The following is a 21739-nucleotide window of genomic DNA, read 5'->3' as shown; positions in this document are numbered from 1 at the left end:
AGCATAAATGCTTCCTCCAAACTATCAAAATGGGTTGCTCAGGGTGAAGATTCAGTAGCTGATTGTAGAAGAAAATTAATTTGTTAAGTAGGAGGAGGCACCTTTCTCTTGGTATGGGTTGATTTCAACCAGACAGTCAAAGATAAAGATGTGAATACATGTTCCCCTGCAGCGTTCCTATTTCATGACTCTGAAGACCATGTACACCATCGGATACTGCACCTCCCTCGTGACGTTGACAATAGCCTTAGCAGTCCTGGTCTCTTTTAGGTGAGGAGAAGCATTTCTCGTTTGTGTTTGGACTTCGGGTCATCTCAGCTGACAGAGATCTTTCTGTTGGCTTTTAGATCAAGTTAAAAATTGAAGTATTTCTGAAAACCTTTGCAGGAATCAGAAAAAAACTACCTGAGTCTTGTCTCCCAGAAAATGTCAGGGCTGCTCCTCACATTGTGCACTCCTGCCCTTTGCAAAACGTAGCTGGACATATTTTTCAGACTGGTGTTGGCACCAGCTCCCTGCTGATGTCTTCCCATAATTTCAGTGTCCTTTGGGCAGAGTGTCTTTCCCCCTGCTGTTCTTTTCCCCACTTGAGACTGTGGCTAAAACTTTGCTCTACATGCTGCTGCACTGACTTCTGGGAAGGTGTCTCAGGTTTACAGCAGTGATCTGACAGTCAGCTTATCTCCACACATCCTCATAACCTGGAATTTGTACTTTGCTGCTTATTCAGTGAAACTGATTTCCCTCACAGTAAGTGTCAGGGCGGGGCCGCCGGGAAGAAGGAGCCCCAACTCCTTGGCAAGCTCATCTTCAGGCTGCACGGCATCCTGATCCAGATTATATGGAGATTTGACACAGAAAACATTGCAGGCACAAGTGCACTGTGCAAGCAAACCAAATAGATCCACCCAGGTGTGGAGAAACAGATTGGGTTTGTGTTACTCCAGAAAAGTGAGAGGGAGGCTAGACTAAGCATATTGGCGTGAAATCACAATTCTTCTGGCAACGTTCAGCTTCTTTCAGCACCTGAGTGGAGCAGATACGACTACAGCTTTTTCAGGTCCTCTGTAGGATCTCCCTCTCAGGAAATGTGTTGGTCTTCCTCTCGCAGACAGAGAAACAGCATTCTGGATTTGTCAGTTTAGCATTAAGAGGGATTGAGACCTGCTGTTTACAGCTACAAGCTGCCCGCATTGGCTAGAAATGCAACTTCACAGGATCTCTCTTTCTTTTTGTAACAGAAGACTTCGCTGTACGAGGAACTACATCCACATGCATCTTTTCACATCGTTCATTTTGCGAGCCTCATCCAACTTCATCAAGGATGCTGTTTTGTTTTCCTCTGAAGACACGAATTACTGTGGGGCATACACGGTAACCCTCAATTGAGCAAATTTTAATTTGTCTTTATCGACCCTTTTTCTTTGGAAAAAAGGACTGACAAATACATTCACGTGCTTCTCTAAGGTAATATTAGTGCTTCTGATAGTCATAAGGTAGCAATAGTGAAACTTCTCTAAGTGAGACAGTAACACAAACCCCAGTGTCCATGATACATTTGGTTCTTGCTAGTGAGGGAGGTGCTTAATGCATTTTCAAGTGCCAGGCCTGCTTTCTTGTCATGTGAATGCATGTCTCAAGGCCACCCATTTAGTTCCCTAATTGCTATAAAATGTCTGTTTGCCAAGATTCATTTACAGCTTGCTCTCTGTTAGAAGGTAGACAGAAATCCAGGCAGAAACTAATTATCCTCTCTTTCCTCAGGCTGGCTGTAAGCTCACCATGGTCTTCTTTCAGTACTGCATCATGTCTAACTACAGCTGGCTCCTTGTGGAGGGACTGTATCTCCACACCCTCCTGGTTATTTCTTTCTTCTCAGAAAGGAAGTTCCTCTGGTGGTTCATCGCCCTCGGATGGGGTACTGGTTCTGCTTTCAGTAAGAATAATTGTGGACTTGTTTTGCCTTTGGGATGGACTTGTGGGGCAGTAACTAACTTTTCCAATTGCAGGTGCACCAACTGTGTTTGTGGCTGCATGGGCAATTGCTAGGCAACTCCATGAAAATATTGGGTAAGTCGTGTATGGGGGGAGGAAGGTGGCACATGAGGGGAGCATGCAGCTCTGGTGCAGGCTGCTCCATGGGGTCTTGCTCTTTCTTAACTGCTGGCAGCCAAGCAAACCAAGCACCACCCCGCTGTGGTGCAAGCCTAGGTCCTAGCGTGGGTGGGAGTAGAGGTCCAGCTGAGCAACCTGAGAAACAGCCTCACATTTTGCTTGAGTATTTTCAAGGGTAGGAGGTTGCATTCAAGCATTAATTCAGCCTCTGATGATGCAGCATCTGTATCTGACTTTCTAAACAATGAAACTTTGTTCCTTTCTCTCCTCCCTTCCAAAATTTTGAATGGTGATTGTACTTTAAGGACAGGATGTACTTTTGTCCTGTACAGGTGGACAGTTTTCTGTCAGAAATGTGCAGCTAAGTAAGAACAGGTAATCAGTGTTGCACAAGAAGGGAAAAGGGGGCCTATCTGAAGTGCAAAATAGACTAAACCCCTTTGAAAAAAGACCAGTGTTTTGGTAACTGACTGCACCTTCTCTTCTATTTTTACAGGTGTTGGGACATTAACACTAATGCCAATACCTGGTGGATCATTAGAGGCCCTATAGTTTTGTCTATTTTTGTAAGTAATTTCTGGGACAAGCTTATTCAAACTGTATTTTTAAATATTGTGAAGTCAGAGATCATCCACTCAACATGCTTTAGAAGTGTGTTAATGAACTGATCTTAGACATGTGCCTGAACTGGTGTGACACATGAATTACTGCTCAAGCAACTTCTGCTCAGCAGGATTTAGTCAGTAACTAATGCCCCAAAGCTAAGTTCACAAGGAAAGTAGAGCGTCCTCCCAAGAAGCAAGAGCCTGAAGAAGATCAGGTTTCCACATCCTGTTGATTTCATATGAACTTGGCTGGCTTGTGGAAGCTTGTTTTGGACTGTTTCAGGAAGGCTCCGGAGGAGAAACGAAGTGCCTGTACATTTCAGTACAATTGCCTTTGTGTCTCCCGGTCAATGCCTCTCTCAGCAAAGCCAAAAACAACTTGCCTTACATGACCATTAGCTTTTGTTTTCAGCAATGAAAGCTGCTGACAGGTTGCACGCACCATATGTTAGTGGACTAAAATTATATTATTATGGTATTGCTCACTGAAATAAGGCGTAGGCACTGGAACTGTGTGTGAACTTGCCCAGGACAAGGCAGTAGCCATGTAAAGTACAGTTTGGTACAAGTAATATCCAACACCTGTGGTGGCCTCAAGCTCTGCTCCCACTTACACTGAGCAATCCTTCACCCCCACAAGACAAGCAGAAGACCAGACAAGCGATTCCTGATCAACTTAATGAGGCCGTAGCATTTGTTGTTCTTAATGAATCAACCCCCTAACGCTGCAGGAGCCACTCTGCAATATTTAAAGGCCAGCAGGGCCCAGGCATTCTGCAAGGCCAAAAGCACAAACTTAAGATATCTTTTGAGGGTCACCCGCTATCCCCTTGCAAGTTTCCCCAAAATCCTGATCACGTCTAGCTTGCTTAGCCACTTAAGGCAGAAGCCACCTGCATGACGCTGCCTCTTTACCTAAAAGAGGCTTTTCTCAAGGCCATAGCCACAGACAAACAAACAGCCAGTCCCTCAGAATTCAGATCTAATCTCTGTATTCCTCACAGCACACAGTCCTTAGCAGTTCAAAGGGCAGAAAATCAACACCGATAAACTCTTTTGTGCTCCTAGGCCAACATTCCCTGCTGTGCTGCCCGCGGCATTCCTTCCCAGCAGGAGTCCTGTCGCGTCCCCCCTTCCCCAGAACTTTTCATCAACAAAAAGTCCTGCTCCGCCTACACTGCTCAGTCCTGGCCTGATGAGTTCAAAAACCCAGAATCCTCAGACCTGAAGCTTCTTTTCCTCCAACTCCCCAAAATACTTTACTCTTTCCTTCACGTTCCCCACTTCAAGCTCTTCCCAGCTCAGCTTCTTTCATAGAATCACAGAATGGTCTGGATTGGAAGGGCCCTTAAACACCATCCAGCTCCAACACTCCTGCCATGGGCAGAGACACCTTGCACTGGACCAGGCTGCTCAAAGCCCCATCCAACCTGGCCGTGAACACTTCCAGGAAAGGGGCATCCACACCTCCTTTCCTCACCCCTCCCCAGCTCCCCAGCCTTTCAGCCCTCTCCAGACACCCTCAACAGCCCAGGCTCCCTCTTCATTCAGTAATTCCAGTAACCCAAGGACATCCTGGGCCTGTCCCATCCAAAGGGGACCCGCTTCCTTCAGGGAAACTCACCACCTCGGAGCCCTGCTCCAACACCTGCAAACGCTTCCAAGCCCCCACAAAGAGGATCATGGCTGCGATGGTGTTTCCAGGGAGGGTTAAGGGCCTGCTGCAGTGTAGGAGTGTTGGGAAAGGGCAGGAGAAGCAGGGCCATGTCTGCCCTGATGCCAAGGGCAGATAAAGCCCCCGGCTGCTCCCTGAGGGAATGGGAGTTGAGGAGCTCAGCCAGCTTTGCCTTCCCTGTGGCTCCTGTGCTTTGCCTGAGGGTCAAACGAATAGAAACAGCTCTTGCTTCACCTTCCCCCAAACTTAACAGCATTTTTATCTGATATCCACCCTAGGAGAGGGGAAAATGCAAATGGCAGAACATCAGTGAGACTCTCTCCTACCCCCACTTCTAACCACTTTGCCTCAGTGGCGAGGTGGGGGTCAGTCTCTGCTCCCAAGCAACAAGCAATAGGACCAGAGGGAACTGCCTCAAGTTGTGCCAGAGGAGGTTTAGATTGAATCTTAGGAACAATTCTTCACTGAAAAGGTTGTCAGGCACTGAAACAGGGTGCACAGGCAAGTGGTCCAGTCACCATCCCAGGAGGTAAAAGACTTGTAGGTATAATGTTGAGGACAATGGTTTAGTTGTGGATTTTGCAGTGTGCTAAGATTACAGTTGGACTTGAAGATCTCAAAGGTCTTTTTAAACCAAAACGATTCTATGATCTCAAGTCATACTGTGTCTTCCAGCAGGGAACAAACAGCATTTGCCTTCTCAGCAAGTGGTAGCTCTGGTGCTGCCCCTTTGCTGGCATCCAACGTGAAGCCAGACTGCACAGAGGCTGTCTGAACCCCACAGCCAGGATGGTTCCCACCCATGCACCTGGTCTCACTGCCCTTTGGTGATTTGCCCAGATAATAAACCCTGATTGTCCTCACAACTAAAGCTGTAACAAACTGAAGAAGGAAAGCACCAGCATTGAAGCTTAGGGTGGCTGGACAGGCAGGGACAGGGTCAAGGACAAGGATGGGGATAGGGACACAGGCAGGCAAGCCCCAGCCTGCTCAGCCAAAATACCCCAAACTAGCTCTGCTGATACCTGGCAGTTACATAAGTGGTAACTGAGCATTTAGTTTTGTTGTTTGTTTGTTTTTCCAGATTAATTTCATACTTTTTGTCAACATTTTAAGAATCTTGATGAGGAAGCTCAGCTCTCCTGAAGGACGGAGCAGTGATTTCAACCAATACAAGTATGTCCCTTACATCATGAATTTCTGCCACATGACCCCACCCCAGCTCCTCTTGCTCCTTCTACACAGGCTTTCCCCTCTGTTTTTGTCCACAGAAGACTTGCAAAGTCAACACTCCTCCTCATCCCTCTCTTTGGGGTGCACTACATCATCTTTGCTTTTTTCCCTGAAGACACAAGCAGCGGCACAATGGAAATTCAGCTGTTTTTTGAGTTAGCTCTTGGATCATTCCAGGTAATATCTGACAAGCTGTTGTTTCTTTAAAAGAAGAATAAGAGGTACAACACATAACTCTGCAGCAGAGTCCCAAGAGCTATTTAATCTCCCTTGAGATGCCTCATCCTCATTCAAAAGCTGAAACTGCAGTTCTAATTCTGTGACCATTGTTCTTTTATCTTTCAGGGCTTTGTTGTGGCTGTACTTTATTGTTTTCTTAATGGTGAGGTGAGTTTTGTATATGTAACATTATTTCTTACTGCTCAAGCATGCCTCATTAATCAGGAGGACACATTCTCCAACAAATTACACATTTTATCTGAGAGTTTTCTTCCCAGATACCTAACATCACTCATGAAATACCTCCTAGACCTGGCAAGCCTAAGTAATTGTGTGCCAGATGCAAACCTCTTCTCTCAACTACTGCAGCCCTTCAATAAATCAGATAGCATTATTCCTGTTTGGGAATGGAGGGTGGGAGCACCATCCCACACACAGTCATACTGACAGTCTGACATATGGTGGTATTATCTGTCATCCCATGGCTGTTTTCTTAGCTTGATCCTTGGGAGGAATTTATCAAACGCTGTATCCAGTCCAAGTTAATTAGGACTCTTATAAGGTAAAGCTTTTTGGAAGAGGGACTTTCTTTTGTAGTCGTATGATAACTCCCAGGATTCTGGGCTAGAGCTTGCACTCTGCAATGTTATTGCTGGTAGAAGTGTGGGGAAACATTATTCAAACCTGGGAGACCCTGAGGTTATTGAGAAGACAAAAAAACCCCAAAAACATTGGTATCTAAGGTTGGAAGAAAAACTTATCTTGAAATGCTTTAACTGATTCTTTAACGGGGTTCAGAAAAAGTTATTTTGAAAAGATAATTTGAATTTTTGTACCTCAGAGTGCCAAAATGTCCCATTTTTAGAACTAAAATAAAAAATAACAGAAAAACCTAAACAAAACACTAAGGCCAGCCAGATCCTCTCAACAGTTTCACCTGCATTTGACCAGAAAACCAGGTTAACAAAAAATTGTGTAGCTGCAACAACAGTAACACTGCAAGTGACAAGAAACAGGCCCTACCTAACCCCTTAAACTGGGGGTTAAATGAATAAATCCAGACCTTGGCAAAGGTAACCCGCTCTCCTTTTCCTGTTATACTGCTCTCCAGGCTCCAAGATAAACTAGCTGAACTAAGTATTTTTTGACCTTTCTACCTAGGTTCAGCTGGAGGTTCAGAGAAAACTGAGGCAGTGGCATTTAAACAAACACTTGCGTCAGCATCTCAGCACCTCAGCGAGTAACGGAGGAAGTGGCTTAACTCAAGAGATGCAGATGGCGAGGTCAAGCCCACCAGAGCACAGGAGAGCAACCCTCCAAAGGTCAAGCGTGCTTTAACACAGTGTGCCCAGAAGGATACCTCCATGCTCTGGTGCGCATGGTTAAGTCCCATGGACCATGCAGGGAGTCTTGTGTATGTGTCCAAAAGTGGGACTTGGCTGTAGATCAATGGTTCTTGAAGCACATCTGTTCATCTGTATCCTGTGTAGCACCAGAGTTATTTTGCAAGGCAAAATGGGCCAAAACATTATGCTCTTCCTCAGGTTTCTGACCACAGTCATTTGTGTTTCTTTCCACACCAACATTTTTCAGCTGCTATTTCTACCTTAAATGTGACCTTTCATTTTCCATGTGGTTCTCCAACATGTTCCAGGCTAAGCCAGGCTGGTGAGTTTTAGATATTCCTTCTGCTGTTGAAGCTGGGAGGACACTCAGTTTTTGTATAATAAAGGTTCCATGCCATCCTTTTAACATATTCAAAACATGACACTCGTGGATTTGAAATGCAGAATTAATTGATCCCTAAAATTTACTGAGATTCAAAATCTTTCTGTTGTGGTGTTGGATGATGGACACTGGGAACATAAAGCATATCTGAACTAATGCTTCCTATCCAGCTGCTTATCCATTGCTCAGGTATGCTCCAGTGATGGTGGCAGGTTCAGAGTTTTCTTCCTTTGCCTCTTCTAACAGAGATGATCTTGAAAATAACAGTGGTCCAATTTGGATTTTGATCTGTCTTTTGAAATGGTTAAAAAAACTAGTATAGCAAATCCCAAGGGTGGCCAAGGAAACTTCTGTAAGATGGCTCTTACCTGTTGTGTCTATACCTCTAAGACTTGTCCTGCTAGTTCTTAATGGGAAGCAATGAAAGCCCTTGGCATATTTAAAACTCAATTGAACTGGTCAGTACCAGGTATCTTATGAAAAACACTACCATAGTGGCTGGCAAAAGTATCTTTACAGGTCTATGATCACTCAGCATGCTGAAATCTGCAAGACTGTGCACTGTAATATGCTGTCACAAGGTATCTGAGCTTCTATTACAGCTTTATATTCTTAAGGATAAAATTGTTAAGCAAATTTCCCTGCTTTGAGTTGGAAAGGGATAAAAGAACTAATTCCACAAATGAAATCAAGCCTCCCACTTGATTTGGTATCTGCAGTTCCGCAGTTGGGGCAATTCTTGCCTGATTTTCTTCAAGGGCAGATAGGACTGAACAGGAAGCAAGAGGCATTTATCAGGCTTCCCCCTCCTCCTGGTCATCTACAAGACATTGGCAAAACATGCATGGTATGTCAAATACTGGCCAAGCAGCATTCCCCAAAAACTCAACCAAAATAAGTGGAAGGAAGAACAGAAGTGGGATCAGTCCCATGACCAAGGGGGAAGTAAAAGCCTCCCCATGGATGTTTGGATGAAAGATCTCCCTTCTCGCTGACTTACCCAAGCCAAGCGGAGCCTCCAACCTCCTTGGACGTTCACTCTGTCCTTGCACATTTATCAAGTCAGATATTTCTAACAAGATACAGCTACTAGCTTAATTTTCTCTCCAGCCAACAAATTAGACCCAGCAGAGTGAAACAACTTGTATGTTCCCTGTCTGAGAATTAAACATTTATCAGTCAACCCAAAGCAAATGTTTGTTTTAAATGCAAATGCCTTCTTCTGGCATAAATGAAGAAATAAAGATTCAGAGATACAGAGATCTGATGCAATTATTGGCTCTTCCACAAGCCAGTGTAACAGATCAGCCCTGCAGTGTGTAGTTAGGACCAGTGCTGATAGCACAAGGTGGGGTGGAGCTCAGGCTAAGTGTGGTGCCAATTTGAACAAGCGTCTTGGTGGAACTGGGGCAAACAACATGTCCTGAAATAAAACACTGTGGATCATGGTATTTAAAAAGAAGTGTCAACATAAGTTGTTGTTTTACATGGCCATTTCGGCTTGACTTGCTTGAAATAACAAAAAAAAGTATTCCTAGATTCTCTATTACATGTGTGCTTCAGGCATCAAGCGCTGGCCTGGTTTAGATGAAGAGCTGAGGCTCCATAAAAGCACTTGGATGTCAGCTGGCATTCAGTCTTCAGCTCTTTGGGAAGAGCAAGTCCACTCAGGCAGGTGCCAGAAGCAGCCAGCCCCAGACACTACAATGCTCTGACCTGGATGTAGAAAGCTGCTGCCAAACACCACCATAGTGGGATGGGTTCTCACCTCACCCATCTTCTGCACAAGCAACGCAAGAGCACCCTTCCCTACTGGGGAATCTCTCCTGGTGAAATGAACTCAAGAATACTGAAGGAAAGAGCTACTTTGCTGCAGGAACACTGACATGTTTATAAGCAGATGAGGAGGAACAGGGAAGTCAATCTCAGTAAGCGATGCAGAAAGTGGGAGATGAATGGGTGCAAGGCACACAGACTCCAGCCTCAGTGGCCTGAAACAGCTGACACAGGCTGAGCCTAAATTCCATATTCACCAACTTCCCTTTCTTGTCCCTCAGTATTCAGTTGAGAGCAGGCATTTGTTATCTGTAAATAGGACTTGACTACCATCTTTCAGACAAGTATTTATTGTCTGGGGACACTAGTTACAGCCTGTGGCTATTCACTCCAGCTCCCCTGAAAAGCCAGTTGCAGCTCTGCAAGTGCAGAAAGCAGTTTCTGCAGCCCAAACAGCAGAGGTCTAAGACCTACGGCTAGATTTAAGAGGAAGTGATTAATGGATTTTCTCTCGCAACAAGGAAGTTCCCAGCAAAACTGACAGAATCAAGAAGCAGTATTGTTGTGCAGTGAATAATTACATTGTGCAATGCCTTACTGGGCGTCGGGGGAGCTGAAATTAACTGTTTCAGAAGGTGAGGGTGTGTGCCAGTGTAGAGGGGCTGGAGGCTGAACAGCCCTAGGAATCCAGCCAACATCCCTTCCAGGACACCCCCCGGGACAGACCTTTCTTTCACCCAGAATGGAGGCCCTTGTGGTATGTGCAAGCATGTGCATGGAAAGTTTAGAAGAAGGGCAATTAGCTACTTACCACAGGGTGCAGCAGAGGGAAAGAGAAGGCAGGTGAGGACAATAATCTGCCTGTAATCACCTTCCCCTGACTCACAAAGGCAAGCAAAGCTCAAACCCCAAACCAGGTGTCCCTCCAAGCACAGCTGATGAAGATACTGTGGACTTCTAATCAAAATGCCAGTAGCAGTCCAGGATATCTCCTTAGCTAGCATTCCCTGTACCGTTATTTCCTTGTTCTTATCCACAACCAATGGTTTGTGCACAAGTTTCCAATTAAAGTTAGTAACCAGGCAAGTCTAAGCAGCTCATTAACAAGGTGATATTCATTACCCTGCTTTTAAGAGATATTAAACCATCTGAGACAGACCAATGACCTCTCCCATCAGGAAGAAAACACCAGGTGCTAATTAACTTGCTTGAGATTACATAAACTAATTCAACGGGAAGCTGGAAATCTGCTTTCATGACATTTAACTAAATTGTTTAGTACAGTGAGCATTTGTACTCAGATACCACTTCTTCAGGCCAAGTAAACAGTTGGGGAAAAAAGCAAGGATGCTTCAGACACAGGGTGCAGTGTGGGAAAAGGGAGGTGAAGGACTCAGGAAAGAGCTCTTTAGCTGGTAAACAGAGCACATGCAAGAGCAGGAAGTCATTAAGAGCCTACAAGGTTATCTCCAATTCCCATGAAGCAGCACAGCTGACTGTGCCTCTTGTTTTGAAAGACAAGAAAGTGGTGCTGGCTGCTGGGGTTGGTGTGGACATGTTGGAGGGGAAAAGGAGAGGGGAGTGTGCAGTGACTCCATGGCCTCAGCTCCCTTGGCTGGAGCTTGGCAAAGCACCAAGCAGTAATTTCGTCTTTGGTTTAGCAGGGTAAACACCCTGAACTGGTGGTGTCTGGGAGATTACATAAACCCACCTCATCCCCTTAAGCCTGCACCCCGATATCTACATACAAATAGTGAGAATTAGTTATCTAATTTAAAAGAAATTTATTTAACAAACTTCAGAAATATTGCTTGTCATTTCCATGGGCTTCAGAAAATGAACAGGTTACCCATCACTCCATAGGTTGCTGTATATAAGGATGTCTCCAAGATAATCAACCTTGTCATGTAGTTTTTATCCATGAAAACACATCTTCTCCCTGCATTAGTAAGTCAAGCAGTACAATAAAAAGCTATTTGGAAAAAAAAAAAAGCTACTGTATTTTCCCTAGAGGATTCCCAACTACCAAGAAAAGGCCTCTCCTTCAGCAAGCAGGGGACATCCCAAAATCATTCACAATTGCACCAAGTCTTGGGTGAACTCAATGGCCAATCGTCCACTGTTTCCCTCTAAGCTGAGTGGGAAGCACCAGCCTGAACTCAAGTATGGCTACAGCTGCCTTCCCCCAGGGAAGGGGCTGGGAACACAGCCTCCCACTAGCACAAAGGAGAGTACGTCCAGAACTGATTTCCAGTTTTGGATATCACCAAGAAGGTACTCTGAAAGTACATCCATGTTTCTAGACAAGCCATGGACACCTTTAACCTTGTGCAGGGGAACTGTCCTGCTTGGCATGGGCACCCCTAGGCACCACAAGTGATTTATCAGCTAGTTAAGGCACTCTACCACCTGGTAACACCACAACGAAACAGTTTGGGTCTGGACCTTGCAGACTCTGGGGTAAGTAGTTCTGATGAAGCCAACAGCACTGTTCACAGAAGAAGCTGCAAGTTCAGCCCACTAGCACATCTTCATCAGTGTAATTCAGCAAATCAAATGCACCTTCACAAAGAGAGACACAGTGCACAATCACAGTGCAGTTTTCCAGGGGCAGGTTAAAGGCACAAGTCTTGTCCTTGAGAGAGGGTCAATAAACCCTGACAGAGCTCCAAACACTGCACAAGCTTCAGGAGTTGGCTGGGTAACACAGCTCTGTGCATTATCTCACCAGAAAGACTGACACACTCGTGTGCAGAACCACAACTGGCACTGGTCCAGAGCAAGTGTGACATGAAACTGCACTGCAGAACAGGCTTAGGAGCATTATCCTAAAACGTTACGGAAATCTGAGAAGGAATGAAGACTGTCCTCATGAAGGCAAGTGAGTCCACAGGAGCAGATTCAGCAAGTGTGGATGTATGTGTCTTGGCGTTGAAACACAGAGCTGTTTACTCCTGGCTCACCTACACAGCCTTCTCGGCATCTGTGCTATGATGCTTTTGTTTCAGGTGAAGAATTGTGTCAAACTTGCTGCACAGGAAATGAAAACCTTGCTCAACAGCTATCACACAAGCTACACAGATGAAACATGTAAAAACATTCGTTCTAAAACAAAAATACAAGCGGTTTTACCAGCAGATACAAAACAAACATTAAACCAGAAACCCTGAAATACTCCAAAACCACGTTTATCTGAACAACAGGGTGCAGGATGTTGGACAGTGAGGACACATATAGGGCAACCAACCTCTGAGGTCTCCTGCTGAGGTCTTCTCTCCTTTTACATCAGACACCATGAGGAACTTCAAAACTGCAGCAACTAAGGAGATCTTGACTCAGTTATTGGCAGGAAGAAGCCAAGCCTTAATATAATTTTGGCCAGGTCTCTGTATTTCCACCTGCCGTGACAGATTAGAGCTGCCCCCATCAGCCCCTCCTTGGGCAATCATGAGCTACCTCTCCTCCCAAGGCTACTGTTAACCAGCAGATGAAGAAGACTTGGGCCTGGTCAGGTGGAGGCAGAGCTTTCTGTTCCCACAAGAAATGCAACAGGAGACTCTCCATGACAGGATACGATTTCCCATTGCCCCAGCAGGAAACCCTGACAACCAAAACACAGCCCAGAAGGTGCCAGCATGCTCTGCCCAGCCACAACACCCATCTAATGCCCCTGCAGAGCTTGGCCCTCTTGCCCCAAAGGGACAAAAAAGAAACCAGGAAGAGCAATGGCCTATTACAGAGAGCTTTGCAAGGGCTGTGAGGGAGCCAGTTTGGTTGACTGATTGGCACGTGTCCTACAGGGATGGCGGAGAAGTGACACTGGGGAGAAGCCACAAGCACAGGAACATGCACTGCTGCCCAAGGAAGACATTTCAACCCTTCCCCATACACCTGCATCACCCAATACCTGCCCTTGGCCCCAAAACAGCTACATCTCCCTGCACCTCTGGCAGAGGTGTCCCAGAAAGACTCACAAAAGACAGATACAGTCAACGTGTCAGCAGGAAACAAAATGGGTGACCAGATCAAGATCTGTGTGCCTTCTCTTTTGAAATGGAGTGAGATCCAGTGAAGACTTTCAATGCTCCGTGCCAGTGAGTGTGGCCAGGCACAAGTCATCTGTCCCTGAGATACAGCAAAGCCAAGTTGTCACACTCCTCACAGGTTCCAGAGTGTGGGGGGGAAGCCCAGCGACACCAAACCCACAGCAGTACAGGCTTTGTGTAAGCCTCAGAAATGAGCCAACATGTAGGTCAGTCTGCTACCCCTCTGCACATCTAAGGGGACACCTTCTTCTTTAATCCACTCCTCCAGAAAAACGCATTTCAGCAACAGCCAGGCTGGGTCTCTGCTTCACTGGTGTTGTGCAGCTCTGGCCAGCGGGCGGGTGTGTCTTCTACAGGCACCAAGACTGACTCACGCTTCCCCTCCTTGCACACAATTTAAGACACGATGTCCCTTTCAAACTTCACTAGACTCCCTTTTTTTCCAGTCCAATTGGCAAAGCTGATTACACAAAAGCAGAGGTACACACCCTTTGCACCTAGATTTTGCCTACCCTGTTCCTGGGATGCGTGAGGCTGTTGATGTGAAGTCCGCTGATCCCATTAAGGAAGAAGAGAAAGGCAGCAATGAACTCGCACCAGTACGTCAACGTGAAGCCCATGAAGGTGAGGTGATCCCTCACGAGGATGGAGAAGCTCAGAACACCGGTGGCCGAGAGCAAAAACGAGACGAGGATGAGCACCGAGCCCATCGACCACTTCCGCCTCGCGTTGGCGTCTTCGCAGACCTGGGACACCATCAGCAGCTCCAGGCCAAAGATGGCAACCACCACGGCAAAGGACACCATGCTTCTTATAGGAATGACCCCCACGCTCAGCCCTTCCACCTGGGACAGGCTGAGGTCAGTGACACAGGTCAGGACGCTGCTGTTGCTAACGGTGCAGAAATGCCAGAGCCCCAGGAGCTGACCCCTCGCCAGGAGCCAGCGGCCATCGCAGACGGAGATGGACGACAAGACCACCGCGATTGCCACGCACAGGATGATCAGGCTCCTGATGAGCGTCTCAAAGAAGGACTTCTGAGGTCTCGGGTGTGCCAGCAGCCTCGGCACCTTAAAGGAGAGTGGGGGAGGAAGGAAAAACACCTGAGGCAACAGCACTGCTTTAGGCTGAAACGCAACCAGAGGGACAAAGCTGCGGGACCTCAGCGTTTGAAGTGATTTCCTTGTGCACATCAAACCCCTTCTCACAGGAGGAGGCAGTGCAGTTACGGGCTGTACCCCGGGGAAAGGAAGGGTGGGTGAAGCTCTGCCCGTTCGCCGGCTGCACAAACAATGCTCCCACGTCAAGGCCCCCCGGCTTCGGGATGACAAAGGCTCCGGGGCTGAGCAGGATCCCTGCCCCACGGCACAGCCCCCGCTCTGGCAGAGCCGGAGGAAACCGCCGGCCCCCGGGAGGATGGAGGCCGACGGCTGGGACGGGGGAGGCGGCTGAGGGAGGGGGGTGGGAGTGGGCACCAAATTCCCAGCACTGCCCTCCTTTTCCTAAAGCCAGCCGGGCTCTTGCCGGCAGCGGTCCGGACCCGGCTCTTCACCCACCCCAGAGGCAGCAAGGCTCGGTTCCCCCGGGGCTGGGCTCCGGCCGCAGCCCCCTCCTCATAGAAACCCCTGCCTCCGAGAGGACCCGAAAATAAAATCCAAGCCACGCACCCCGTAGCCCCCCTCCCAGCCCTCCGAGGCAGGCGGTGATGCTCAGGTGCGGCGGGGAGCGGGGCTGCAGTCCGAGCGGAGGGGAGAGCCCGGGGAGCTGCTGCCGGTCCCGGAGTAGAGAGGGAGGATCGGGCTGGCTGCGCCCTGAGGCTCAGGGAAGGGGGGTCGGGGCGACCCCAGCCGCGCCGGGACCAGCCGAAGCAGCAGCGCTGGTGCCCGGGGGGCCCTCCGCGTCCCCGCGGCGGGAGCAGGCGGCCACGTACCTGCGCCCCGATGGCGGTCATGCTGCCGGCAGCGCCGAAAGACGCGGGCGAGCTCCGGCCGCGGGCTTTTATCTCCCCGGAGGGCGGCGGGCACCGCTCCCGCCCCGCCCGCGGCGCCTCCGGGCCCCCCCGCCGCTGAGTCAGCACCGGCGGGCCGAGCGGGGCCGGGCCGAGCGGGGCCGGGCCGAGCGGCTCTCCCGAGCGCTGCCCTGCCCCGGGGCACAGGCCTGGCCGCTCCCGGCCCAGAGCACGGCCGCCCCGGGGGGGAAGGTGGTTCCTCCCGCCGTGCTGCAGCCTCAGCCCCCCCGTGTGCCTGCCTGTGCGTCCCGGCTGCCGGAGGGCTCGAGGTGTGTCACTGCAAGCAGCGGTTTTGGCCCCCCGAGACCTTCTTGTCCACCCCCGTGGGCTGCAGCCCCTTCGGGAGGCGGTTGTTCTACTGCCCCAAAGGAATCTCCTCGCCCCGCCCCGGGACCGGCTTCCCCGGTGGCGGGGCTGTCTGAGCCACAGAGCACAGCATCAGGCAAGGAACACAGCATCAGGCACGGAGCACAGCATCAGGCACAGAGCACAGCGTCAGGCACAGAGCACAGCATCAGGCAAGGAACACAGCATCAGGCACGGAGCACAGCATCAGGCACAGAGCACAGCGTCAGGCACAGAGCACAGCGTCAGGCACAGAGCACAGCATCAGGCAAGGAATACAGCATTAGGCACAAAGCACAGCACCAGGCACAAAGCACAGCGTCAGGCACAGAGCACAGCATCAGGCAAGGAACACAGCATTAGGCACAAAGCACAGCACCAGGCACAAAGCACAGCATCAGGCACGGAGCACAGCATCAGGCACGGAGCACAGCATCAGGCACAGAGCACAGCATCAGGCACAAAGCACAGCACCAGGCACAAAGCACAGCATCAGGCACGGAGCACAGCATCAGGCACGGAACACAGCATCAGGCACGGAACACAGCATCAGGCACGGAACACAGCATCAGGCACAAAGCACACCGTCAGCCGCGTCCTGCCGTTCCCCTGCCTGCCCGTATCTACTCCCGCTGTTTGTGTTTCCGAAGCCTCTCCAGCCCGGCTCTCCTCCCTGCCGGCTGCGGCCTCTCACCTTGGGCTGTGTGCTCACTCTTATCTCTTACCAGGGTACTTAGCCTTAAGTATCTCTACCTGTTCCGTCAGCAAAAAACATCTCTGCTCATAAAGTTTTATGTCCTTGCTCTTTTTCTCACTCCTGTTTTGCCATCTTTATTTTTTTTTGTTTGTTTTAATTTTTGTTTGCAGGGGGGTGTGTGTTTCAGAAACAGCTTTAAAAAAAGCCCGACGAAGTTGAGTTTTGCTGTGCCATCAAAAACTCTTGTTTTACTGCCAAATTCTGATTTTGAGTCCAGCAGAGAGGTCTGCAGTGACTCCACAGGCTCCAGTGGATGTGCTCCTCAGGTCGTGGTTCCTGGACCTCCCTCCTACAAAGTGGGGTCAGAGTTTGAGCATTCCTTTTCTAGCCGGAGGGAGCTGGAAGGATCTCCTTCTCCACCATGGGGTGGTAGAAGTTATCAAAACTTCACCCTTCCAACAGCTTCCATTTCTGAAAAAGTCAGCTGTCCATAGAGATTGTCTCATTATTTTAGTATCTATGCAGTTTCATGAGGGCTTTCTCTTTCCTTTAAAAACACATAGATCTGCTATGATTTGCCTGAAGGCATTTTCTGGAACACTATTTCTCAAAAGAGTGAGTGTTCTGAACAACATGTTTACTTCAGTTTTCATACTTCACATTTTAATGATACATTCTGACCCTTCTCTCTTCCTGCAAAATCTTTTGTTCATCTGTTTCTCTTCAAAGTTGTATATGTTATTAAATTTCTATCCAACACTGAATTGGGATTTTCTGCTTTTGCAACATGGCAAATTTTTGCAAGGTCTGTTGTTAAAACTTCATTTGTGGTCTGCCACATTTGTTTTTTTCCTAAATGTGTTATCCAAGCTGGCAGACTAGATGCTTGCCACATCTCTTTCATTTCAGGCTCATCAGATGATAGTTTTATGAACATCCTGGGCTATATATTCCACAGGTTAAACAGTATTTCTATATTCCAGTGTTCAGGCTGATCCCATGCATTTGCTGTTAAACCCTTCAAGTTCTAAGTTCCAGACTTAACAAGATTTATGTATTTTTGGCTCAAAATCACAAGCAGGTCCTCTTGTCTCATTTGCTACATGACGAATGTTCCTTGCACTGTGCTAAGCAAATGCAGGCCCAGGCCAGACAAAATACACCAACACTTATCTGGCAAAAACCTCACATGACTTAGACTTTTCGTAACACAGCCCCAATCCTGCAAAGCATTAGGCAATTTGGCTCCCATTTAGCAACCTAAAGCACCTTTAAAACACACAAGTCATCCTAATGACTTCAGCAATTAAAAAAAATTAATTTTTAATTGTGAGGTGTGTCCTTCTGAACACGATAATATTTTTCTGTAGAAGCCCGTGGTAAGGCTCACATGAGTAAACATGTGCACAAATGTAGATTGAGGAACTTAAAGTAGTTATTTTTGAAACAAAAACTACTCCCCATCATACTTCGAGTCAATACAGTTACCTGCTAAGCTGATTCTGTTGAGGAAAAGGATGGTTTGGGGATGGTGCTTTTGTAAAACTGCTTTAACATTTTGTATTTAAATGACCTAAATAGAAAATATAAATCAGAATTAAACTTGCCCTTTAATATCGGAATTCAATGGATACTTTCAGATTCACTTTTTATAGTAGTTAATAATGAAACAGTTACTAATAGTTTACAAGCTCTTTGTTTCTGCCATTGCTTGGTACATTCTGTATGAAGCCTGCTAGAACTGTGCACCTTTTTCAAGTGAAAAAATGACTTTATCTTCATTCTCTCATAACAAAACAAGCCAAATATATTTTCTGTCTTTTCAAGATAAGAGAATTGAAGAAAAAATGGTGGGAAAAAGGCCTCAACATTATTCTTTCTGAAAATTGTATGTGAAAACAGCATTTTACAATAAAAAGAACTCAGTACTTTAAAAGGAAAATATTTTTTTTTTGCCTGAAGAATGTTACCTACACAGTGACAACATGGTAAATGACCTTTAAAGCACTTCAGATGTATTTTTGGTTCAGCTGTGTTACTGTAGAGTTCTTGGTATATTGCCAGTTTAATTATTTTGTTTAGAAAGTCTCTTTTTTCTATTGTTTCAAGAGGGTATTTCACATCCTATCCCTGGAGAGAAAGTTTTCAGGGAAATGTGTACATAAATAATGGAAATTACCAGAGCCTGTTGTAAAACATGGAAATAGTTTCATCTGGTTCATTTAAAACCACGAGAAGTTAAAAAATAAAGAATCTGCTCCAGCTTTTCTCCTGCAGAAACCCAGAGAAGGTTCACAACTGAAGCCTGAGAGTCACCAGGACTCAGGGAACAGTTACCCAATGAAGTATCTCACTTCAAAGTAGAGCAGAACACAACTGACTGAGTCAACACCAGTACAAGTTCATCTAATCTCAAAGTTAGTTATTTCCGTACATGCATTTCTCTGTTGCACACACTTCTGATGAACTCTTTAATTCTTGTCACAGAAACTGATCTCGCCAAGCATTTAAAGCCTCATGTTTGCCAGGTCCCTATTTCAAGGTGTCTTTCGGACAAGTTCACCTTATTTTGGAGAAAAGTAGATATTCAGTATTTTGCAGACTGAGACTTTGGGAGATTCCCAAGGCCTGTTATAAGGGGTCAAATAATTTTATTTGCACCTTCCCCAAAATGTGAGCATGTAGAACATTTTATGAAGATGAATGAAGAGGCAGCTGTCTTGTTTCATTGTTCTTTTGTAGGTTTTTTTTCTGGCAGTAGACTGAAAATCCAAGTTGAAGAAGCTGCCTTCAGCTCAGGCTGGAGTCGGCCTTGCTGGGCTGAAAGAGCTTCTGGAATGGGGCAAAGAGTCAGCAAGTTGCTGGCAAGCTGCTCAAGAGCAGCAGCTTCTGGGAACACAGGCAGCGTCATCCTCAGTGATTGATGTGATCTCCAGGCAGCATGTGGAACATAAGGGGGGGGTGGGCTGCTCTAAGGCAGACACAGCACAGACCAGCCCCTTGTCACAACCATTTCAGCTCATGATTTTCCTCCCATGGCTGCAGGGTGCTGGAGGTGAGCAGACAGCCTCATCCCAGCACGTAAGAGATGCAGTTAAGAGCCTAGAAAGTAGACGACTCCTGGGCCAGATGGTTTCACTTTGCCTCCCAGCTGGACCCCTCTCTGGTGCCACTGGAAGGCAGACTTCCCTCAGAGGGGGCTACCAGGTGTCCCTACAGCCCCAGGCTCTGCCACACTCTGCTGGATTGAAGGCAGGGATCTGGGACGCTGGACATGGCAATACTCAGCACCAAGGTCTGGGATCCTGTTGCTCATCCCAGTCAAAAGGTACCTGTTCAGGCACTCAGAGCTGGGTTAGAAACATGCTGTTAATATGCCAATTCATCACAGTCACTTTACCCCTCAAGCCAACTAAGTCTGAGAAGAGAGACTTTAAGCAGAAGGACAGGCTTAAAGGAATACATGTTGTATCCTGGTAAGAATGTTTTTCACTTCTGATCAGTTTCTGGATCTACCTCAGCATCACCTTGCTGAGACCCAACACTGGGTGCTGGCTCATTCTGCTTTGGCTTGAGCCCTTTTCAGGACTCTGACAATAGTTACACTGTCTTAGGAGAGACCTCAAACTATTTACACCTGTCCATTGTGACAAGCTGATGCTTTGAAATACACATTCAATACAGGAAATGAAACTTTAGCCCTTTCAGCACTACTAGAAAAATGCATGTCCACATTTCAATACTACGTAAGCTGGGGGAAATAATATGATTCAGTTTCTCAGTTGTTATGTATGTTTCTTCTCTCAGTAAAAACTCAGATCAATGCAGCTAAATACTCAGATTCAAAAATACCAAGTACTTTAAATGGGTGAGCTCACCTTTCAGATTCAGAACTTATCCAGATGAGCAGTGTTTGTCAGGAGGAGATAACTTACCACTATCTCAACCTTTTGGGGAACACAGTACAAGTCAGTGCCTTGTACGCTTTGCTGGAGACAAACAAGGTGTCTCCCTGGCTGTGTTAGCCAAAGTAGTGTCATTTTCATCCCTTCCAGAGTGTGGAATCATCTGAGGCAATCTGGGATTGCAGAGAACAAGCTCCTGGCTTAGGAAAAATTGGCCAGAGAGATCATATAATACCCCAGTGCACCAGGGCTTTGGGCTCTTTTACATGAACAGTAAGAGCTCCTCATTGCGGGGGCAGTAACTAGAGCTAAAGTAACCCCTGCTAACCTAAGGGCTGGAAGGCATTTGTTGAGCCACTTATGAAAAACTGCCTGGACATGGAATATCACCTTTCATAAGCTTAACAAGCTCCAGGAATTTTGGCCAGCTGTTCCTCCCCAGACCCATAATCATTAAAGTGATTGTATGTTTGAATGGCTTCTCCATTACTCAGTCTAAAGTACAGGAAGTCTTTCAAACACTAGAGGAAAGATATATTAAATGATTTTGAAAACAACTCTGTACATCTTCAGGCACTCTTGAGACAGCAAAGATTTAGATTCCACTAAAACTACAGCAGATGGTGGGATGGTTTTAAGAGATGACAGTTGGAAGACTGCATAACCCTTTTTGGATGACAGTTGTGGTATTTATGAACCTATCCAAGCCAAAATGCATTTTCTTTTTTGCCTATCCCAATTTATAATCAATCCCACCAATCCCACATGATAGCTCAGTCACCCCAAAGTGGTGTTGCCCGATGTTGTTTGCTCTGAATACTCAGGGGGGCAGAGCAAGTATTTTAAACAACAGCAAACACAACTGTCACTTATTTTTAGCAGTATCACCAGGGTCAAATAAGTTCAAAGGTTAAAATACTTGTGTTGTGAAACAAGATCCCTCCAGCTGAGGACTGAAGAATTTTGACAGAAACAGTTGCACACTGCAGTCGGCCTCAGAGTGCTTTTTAGTCAAACAGAAAACAACTTTGTAGGGTTGAAAAAGCTGTGATGGGCCTTAAGCAGCAGTTTGGTACTGATTTGTTAAATCTGTGCTAGGGGTGTTGCACCTTCCCATATGTTTGTTCAGAGCAAGCAAAAGCTACAAGAAAAAAAAAAAATCCACAAGGGAAGAAACATCCTCTTTCCAGCTTATCTCTAATTGCACTGGGTGCCAATCAACTAGTTTCTCTGTGTAAGAACTAATAGCAGAAGGGCGATAGAAGGAACACGGTCTTATCACACATGCAAGTTAACATTTATTATTGCCAAAGTCCAGATTCCATCCTGCATGCTCTGCACACTCAGCACAGATCTGAGTGCACACGTGCCAGCTGGCCTCTGACCT

General features: G+C 46.9%; 2 protein-coding genes across 2 annotated transcripts in view; one reads left to right on the top strand and one right to left on the bottom strand.

Moving 5' to 3' along the window:
- Positions 1–20936, top strand: part of SCTR (secretin receptor) — a 30892-nt gene extending 9956 nt beyond the window's left edge. Inside the window, exons 5-14 of the mRNA XM_051623868.1 lie at positions 173–270; positions 1242–1374; positions 1765–1918; positions 2010–2070; positions 2612–2681; positions 5480–5571; positions 5667–5805; positions 5974–6015; positions 7009–7189; positions 20926–20936. Of these exons, the coding sequence (XP_051479828.1) occupies positions 173–270; positions 1242–1374; positions 1765–1918; positions 2010–2070; positions 2612–2681; positions 5480–5571; positions 5667–5805; positions 5974–6015; positions 7009–7185 (966 nt within the window). The 3' untranslated portion in view covers positions 7186–7189; positions 20926–20936. The remainder of the gene's footprint in view (positions 1–172; positions 271–1241; positions 1375–1764; positions 1919–2009; positions 2071–2611; positions 2682–5479; positions 5572–5666; positions 5806–5973; positions 6016–7008; positions 7190–20925) is intronic.
- TMEM37 (transmembrane protein 37) lies at positions 11124–15837 on the bottom strand. The gene is made up of 2 exons (XM_051623870.1): positions 15328–15837; positions 11124–14467 (listed from the first exon to the last, which is right to left on the bottom strand). The coding sequence occupies exons 1-2, from the start codon at positions 15346–15348 to the stop codon at positions 13895–13897; spliced, it is 594 nt and encodes a 197-aa protein (XP_051479830.1). The 5' UTR covers positions 15349–15837; the 3' UTR covers positions 11124–13894.
- Positions 20937–21739: the final 803 nt, after the last annotated feature.

This window comes from Apus apus, chromosome 6 (genome assembly GCF_020740795.1).
Source record: "Apus apus isolate bApuApu2 chromosome 6, bApuApu2.pri.cur, whole genome shotgun sequence".
NCBI lineage: Eukaryota > Metazoa > Chordata > Aves > Apodiformes > Apodidae > Apus > Apus apus.
Note: the sequence above shows the minus strand (reverse complement) of the source record. Positions and strands in the feature narration are given on the sequence as shown.

Bases quoted from the DNA above. Each gene is read 5' to 3' on its own strand.
- TMEM37 (XM_051623870.1), bottom strand. From the start codon at position 15,348: ATGACCGCCATCGGGGCGCAG. The intron at 14,468-15,327 runs GTACGTGGCCGC...CTCTCCTTTAAG, and splicing joins TGACCGCCATCGGGGCGCAG to GTGCCGAGGCTGCTGGCACA.